A 6655-nucleotide genomic window follows, 5' to 3' on the forward strand; every position below is an offset into this window, starting at 1 on the left:
TTGTTTAACATATAAATAATAAGAAACAGCGAAAAAAACAAAAAAACAAAATAGTCTCTCAAACTTATTTAAGCCTATTTGACTACTTTTGGTGAGAGCTCTTTAATCAAAGTTAAACGAGAAAAAGAGGACATTCAGAAATCTTCATAGCACAAAACTACAAAGTACTTATAAGCAGTATTATAAGGAAACATGATTCACATAAAAGTTCTCTCTTTTTTTTTTTTTTTTTTTTTTTTTTTTGAAATTAGCAACTGGAGATCTTTTCCAGGTACAATGTATTGGAATTTTGATGACATTAGAGAATCCAAATTAACAGGAACCATCAGCAATATTTTTTGCCAACAAAAATCAGGAATTTTCAACAGTTACATTAAGTATAAGAACTTAAAATGGCCAAAAGGTGAACCCAAAAGAACTGCTGCTTCCATGAACAAATCCTAAACCCTTCAAAGTCCACATCAACATCAATCCGCCTTACCACCACTCCCTCAATACAGCCCGGCCAAACCCCACCCACTCCCCCCACCTCCCCAAAAAAATGCATAGAGAAAATAAAGTAAAACTCCTAGAACTACCGCAATATTGCCACAAGACAAGGATATGGTACACTCTTTTGTCGAAAACAAAAACTAAACCCTCAACAACTCCAAGACATCAACCACATTATAGACACCCGCGGACCCACACTCCACAATACTCCCCTGCCATATTTACTTCCGTACACCCCCTTTAACAGAACCAACCTTTCCATGCTGCAATGCTTTTGGATCAAGTGCAATAGTCCCAATAGTAAGTGTTTCTGTCGATACATTGGCTCCATCAACTTTGATCGGCATAGAACCTACTGTTACGACATTCGACGTGGCATTAGAGCTTTTAGAAGCAGCAGGAGCAGCAGCAGCAGCAGCAGCAGATGAAGTGGCAGGTGCTGTCGACTGCCGTTCACTTGGCTTAGGATGGATACATAACGAACCAATCTTCAAGGTAGAAACATTGCCTGTCTGCAACTCTGAGGGATCCTGCACTGTGCTTGCAACAGGCACATGAACACCATCACCAGATGATACCTCTGAAGACTTGATCAGTGTCTTCAAACCACTTGAATTACTAGGCTGTACACCTTTCTCAACCCAGGTACCAACCTCATCTACTTTCTGGGAATGATCCATAGCAGAATTATGCTTGAGAGGAGTCTCAATTGGATGAACATGTCCATTAGCCCTGCGAAATAGACGAGTTCTCTCTTCATGCATAATCTTCTGTCGGTTCTCATAGTACATAAAATCATCCAGTAAAGAAGTTTTAGATGTGTAGTTCTTAAATAGCTTAAGCATCTCCACACCTTGCCTATGCATTATCTGCACAAAACAATATTCAAAATCTTAAGTTCATGTAAAGCATAACATAATCAACTTAACACATACCCAGACCTTTAAAGAATCAAGTATCCCTACCTTTTAAAAAAATTTGAAATACTCTTAAGAATTGTTTGGCCAAATATACCCTTAAAATGTTTATTTACTTATTTGCCCTCATTAATGTTAATTGCCTCGTTTTATTAACTCTTAAAAAATGTGTTCCGACATTTATATTCCTAAAAATATTTATAAATAAAAACTTCCCTCATTAATGTTGTCAATAAATTTGTGACATAAGGCCAAATTGAAAAGAGTTCTACGGACATGGCTAGCTATGGCGGGCACATCGCACGCGTTAGCCCCCCCCCCCCCCCCCCCCTCTAGTGATATTAAAAGAGAATCAATGCAACACCAATTACTCATAAGCCAACTTCTGCTTACAGTATCATAAGAATAAGATTCCAAACTTGTTCAAAAAGCAAAACTTGATGGTATAGCTTTAAGTGATTTCTAACACTCAGTTTCTATCCAAAAGGCCAAGCTAGGTTCGTGCTTTTTCTCTCACATGGCAAATCAACTCTATCATTCCCATTTCAATTACATCTGCCAAGACTTGCATAGTTACAGATGCTACCTTTGCTAAATTTCCTAATTGTCTTTCCGCTTTGTTTGGATAGGAAACAAGGAAAGAAAAGGGTGGGATAGAAGAGGAAGGGAAGAGAGAAGAAAGGGAGGGGCAGGTGGGCTCCATTTCCCTTCCAAATCTCTCCAAATTTGGAGGGATTATGCTTATTAAAGAGAGAGGGAAAATAAATCCCTCCCTCTCCTTTCCCTTCCTTCCCCCAATACTTTACCCAAACAAGAGAGTTTGTCCCCCTCCCTTTCTCTTCCTTCCATTTTCTACTATCCAAACAAGGTGTTCAAGTTCAAATCAAATATAAATATTACTGCTTTTCAAAAACCATGAAAAAACACACAAATCAAACGTAACATCTGAAAAACGAATCCATCAGATATCACCAGTTCACCACATAGCCAACAAAACATTATCCTAAATAATGTGCCAACAATCCAACAAGAAAATTCATCCACCCATTATCATCAACTGACTTCATAATTTGCTTGATGAAAATACAACTCAGATTTAACGTCAATAAAATGAGAGCATTGTAGGGGAAACGTGAAATAACACGTGTCAAGGCTATTAATTGTATCAAATTGACCACCCCCATCCCCCCCCCCCACCCCCCTTCTGAACCAAAACAAATACTAATCTAGTCCTTAAGCCACAACAGGTTCAATGAGATATATAGAGAGTAAACATGATATACCTCTTGAGTATCCCTGCTGTTAGTCACTGGCTTATGCTCATTGTTCTCCAGTATTATGTGACGAAAAGTGGGGTTTGGCACATCTTTAATTATATGCCATTTAACAGGGAAGCTTCCACTCCACTTATCTTGCTGCCAAAAGTCCATATCCTTATCAAAATCAACAGGGCCTATCATCTCTGCAACACCACAGAACTGCCCACTTGCATTAACCTGCATATAAGACAACTCAGATAAGTAAAAAACATTAAAGACAATAGATAAATTTAAAGTCTTTAATATTAGTATATTACACTCCTACTAAGCTTCAACCTACTAGCAAAAACACTTACAGAAAAGAAGAGGAAGACTGGGCAGCCTCTTGGTTTTCCATTAGCTATCTTTAGAGCATCTTCATAAGCACTACTTAGCTTCTTGTTCCCATTGGGTGTGGATGACCATACATTATACTTGATGCTCTTATGCACATCGTCCTCACTGTAAGATTTTATGACAAAAAACTTTGCATTGGTATAATCCACGATAAAGTCATCTTTGTTGTACTGATCAGCAGATATTACAATATTTCCTTCAGCATTGCGGTCCCCGGCCCTTGTTGTGTACGCTTTTACAATAAGTTGATTTTTTGATTTGTTGGTTCTAGGCCCTCGGTTCTGCTCGCCCAACTGATCAAGATTACCATTACTATCGTTAGGTCTTCTGTAATAAAATTTGGACCAGTCATTCAAAACAGCTTGACCATTGGTACTTGCTCCATAGTCTGACAAACCACCACCCATAGGATACGAATATTTGACTTGATTAGCTTGAGATAAAAGCTTCCCATATGAAATGTTCCTTGCAGATTGCAACGATTCTGGAACATTTCCACCCTGTAAAGATATGGGATGACAACAGTTTCAGAATGATTAAAAAGGAGAAAGGCGATGAACACAAATAACAAAACCTCAACCAAAAATATTAAGATAAGAATGGTGAGGACAAAAAAGGCTAAACAAGTAAAACAATGCCAAAAGGCATACTTATATTTGACCAACTAAAAAACAAGAATAAAATCTAAGATAACACATCCTAGCACAGAAATATGGGAGATATTAGCATCTGTCAATGTACATAAACATAAACAAAGAAATTATGATTTTCAAGTCCTGAAAATGTGCATCAGACAATAGTCATTCTCAAGTCATGAAATATGGATCTCCTTTATCAATTCTATTAGAAAACATAAGCAATTTATTATTCACAGGGACAATGCCCTATCATTAACAGCATACCTGAGGTACATGTGACGAAGCTCCATGGACTGACCCAATAGAACCACCACTTCTACTACTCATAGGCCTCTTGCTTGCTCCAGTGCTAATTTTAGAACCTTGTGATGCTCCTGTGAGTGCATGCGTCTGGCTGGAAGCAGCTTTAGAAGAATTCATGGAGAATGCAGCAGGGGAAGAGGAATGAGTGCGCCCCTTTCCAGCAGAACCATTTGATCGATTCATGGTAGATGGAACAACATTTGACATAGTGTCTGTAGCACTACTTGCAGCATCATGACCAGATTGGACAAGAAGAGGGAAGTATCCAGAAGACGAGGCAGAATTGGGATATGGTGATACGGCATAGTAAGGTTGTGTCCCCAACAATTGCCCATCAACACCTACCATAGCACCAGGTATATAAGGATTGTACGGGTTAAATGGAGTGTCTCCCATTCCATAACTAGGAGTATAATACACATAAGGCATATTTTCACTTTGTGCACCCTGAATGGAAAAGAAAAACATTTGAATTTAGAAGAGCACGAAAGTAAAGAAAGTAATCCATGGTAATATAAAGCTCAGCATAAAATCTAATCTCACCGCATATTGGATTTCTGCACCATCTACACCAAAAACTGCATGGTGGTCATCCCATTCGCCAGGTGATTCAAATCCTGCACATTTAATTAGGCTGGTAAGACCCTTATTTAATTTCAGCTTCTATTTAAAACAACAAATAGAGCAATGCAACACCTGTACAATAATAGCCATAGGTGGGGGCAGCAGGATAGTATAAACTCGGATCGACAACAAAGTCAGAAGCAGATCCATCACTAGCCATCATTTGAAAGTTTTCGATAACTAGACTGGGTAAGCGCGGGTTCAACTCAGTACCTGGCATCTGATAAAGGAACACACCAAAATGGTTACAAATACATACACATGACAGTTCAAAATCCATTACATCACTAGTAATCCACAAACAGCATACCATGTAAGTCTCAGTATTTCCATCATCAGAAACAGTATACATCTCAAATCCAAGACTGCCACCCTGCAAACGAACAGATACCAAATCAGCACATATCAACCACATCTTAAGTCTATAAAATAGCATTCATTCAGAAGTCAAAATTGTAAGTGAATACCAGAATTGCACACATAATAACACATAATAACAGAGAATCATCTGCATAGCATGCTTCAAAACATGAAAAGAGAGCATACTTTATTCACTAAATTTAACTTCAATTTCAACAAAAAGGAGAACTTCGTTTATTGAGCTTAAACAACACATAACAAAAATCCCAAATTAAAGGAATAAAAAATGAGTCCTAGAAACACGAAAAGAACAAAACGGCAATGCGAAATTGAAAAATCTTACAGAAAACACCAAAATTAAATTTTTAAACTAGCAATTGGACCCCATTTTACAGCAATTTTACCTGTAAACACTGGCAGATCCAGAAAACAACAACTTCACAAATTAAACCCAAATTCGATAACAATCCTCCATCAAACAATCAAACAATTCAAAACCCTAAAAATTCAATAACAACTACAGCGAAAAATTCCAAAATTGAATCCAAAAAAGAGAATTTTACCATGTAAAAAAATCACCAAAAAAAGTAGTTTTTCATAAAAAGCAGTGAGAAATTACCAGAAAAAGCACTGAATCAAGTCATAACTTGATCTAAAAAGTTGAAAGAGAAGATACCGAGCAATGATAGGGAGACAAAGGAGTCTCAATCGCCATAGTAGGAGCTTTGAAATTGAATCGCCAAGCAGAAGAAGTAAACCCTAACCCTAGAAAGAGGAGAGAGAAAGGGAAAGGGGGGAAAATTAGGAGAGAATAAGCTGGGAAAAATGTAGAGAGAGATGAGAGAAATGTAAATAGGATTCCGCTAATAAAAAGGAAAAATAGCGTTTTGGGGATATAAGATGGATGCTACGCGCCGTTTCAACGAAAATGCCCTCTCAACCACAAAACTCAAAACTTTCGAAATTTCTCTAATCCCTCCCTTTTTTTTGGGTTTAGGGATTAAGATATTTAGAGCTCTTTTAGTTTTAAGGAAAAATTGACATTTACTACCAGCGAAAACATCATATGTCACATTTGCTATCCGTTTAAAAAAAAAATTTATTTGACTACCACACAAATGCCTAAAAAATATATTTCACTACCACATGCTTATGCCGTTACTGTCTCTGTTAGTTGGGTGTAGCCACCATTCAACCACCTTGCAGCCACCCCTCCACTTCACTGCCACCCGTCCCCTCAACTGCCACCCCCTCCCCCCTGCCGGCGCGACCCCACCACATCCCCCCTGCCAGCGCGACCCCACTCCTTCCCTTTCCCCCACTTACGCAGACAACCCCCCTCCCTTTCCCCGTTGTTGCAGCCCCGACCCCCACCCCGTACCGGAAACCACTCCCTTTCCCTTTCCCCCACCGGAAATCGCCCCCCTCCCTATTCCCCACACCGAAATCGACCCCTTCCCCTTCCCTTTCGGCCATCCCTAATTCTAAACCACCAGCCCCAAACTACCCTAAACGAATTTTAGGGTTTCGCTTGTGGTGGTTTAGGGTTTGGGATGTCCGAAAAGGGTAAGGGAAGGGGAGGGGGGTCAATTTCGGTGGAGCAATTACGGGGAAAGGGCTGATTCTAGTGGAGAGAGGGAAAAAGGGTGGTTGTCAGTGGGGATTG

The 6655-nt window shown here is 39.1% G+C and overlaps 1 protein-coding gene across 2 annotated transcripts; it reads right to left on the minus strand.

The window, feature by feature from the left end:
* Positions 1–165: 165 nt before the first annotated feature.
* Positions 166–5840, minus strand: LOC145582985 (YTH domain-containing protein ECT4-like). Of its 2 annotated transcripts, none has more exons than XM_081640067.1 (8): positions 5666–5840; positions 4940–5002; positions 4702–4849; positions 4549–4622; positions 3967–4452; positions 3025–3564; positions 2693–2905; positions 166–1361 (listed from the first exon to the last, which is right to left on the minus strand). In XM_081640067.1, exons 1-8 carry the CDS (start codon positions 5702–5704, stop codon positions 714–716), a joined length of 2211 nt encoding a protein of 736 aa, XP_081496193.1. In that variant the 5' UTR covers positions 5705–5840; the 3' UTR covers positions 166–713. The 2 variants fall into 2 exon arrangements, with proteins under 2 accessions (XP_081496193.1, XP_081496194.1); XM_081640068.1 differs by having other exon boundaries at positions 5609–5819.
* Positions 5841–6655: the final 815 nt, after the last annotated feature.

Source organism: Chenopodium album, chromosome 15 (genome assembly GCF_948465745.1).
Source record: "Chenopodium album chromosome 15, dcCheAlbu1.1, whole genome shotgun sequence".
In the NCBI taxonomy this organism is placed as follows: Eukaryota; Viridiplantae; Streptophyta; class Magnoliopsida; order Caryophyllales; family Amaranthaceae; genus Chenopodium; species Chenopodium album.

Excerpts from the sequence above, each read along its gene's own strand:
- LOC145582985 (XM_081640067.1), bottom strand. The coding sequence starts at position 5,704 with ATGGCGATTGAGACTCCTTTGTCTCCCTATCATTGCTCG. Across the intron at positions 4,850-4,939 it reads GAAATACTGAGACTTACATG|ATGCCAGGTACTGAGTTGAA; the intron begins GTATGCTGTTTG and ends TTCCTTTATCAG. Across the intron at positions 2,906-3,024 it reads CAGTCTTCCTCTTCTTTTCT|GTTAATGCAAGTGGGCAGTT; the intron begins GTAAGTGTTTTT and ends TCTTATATGCAG.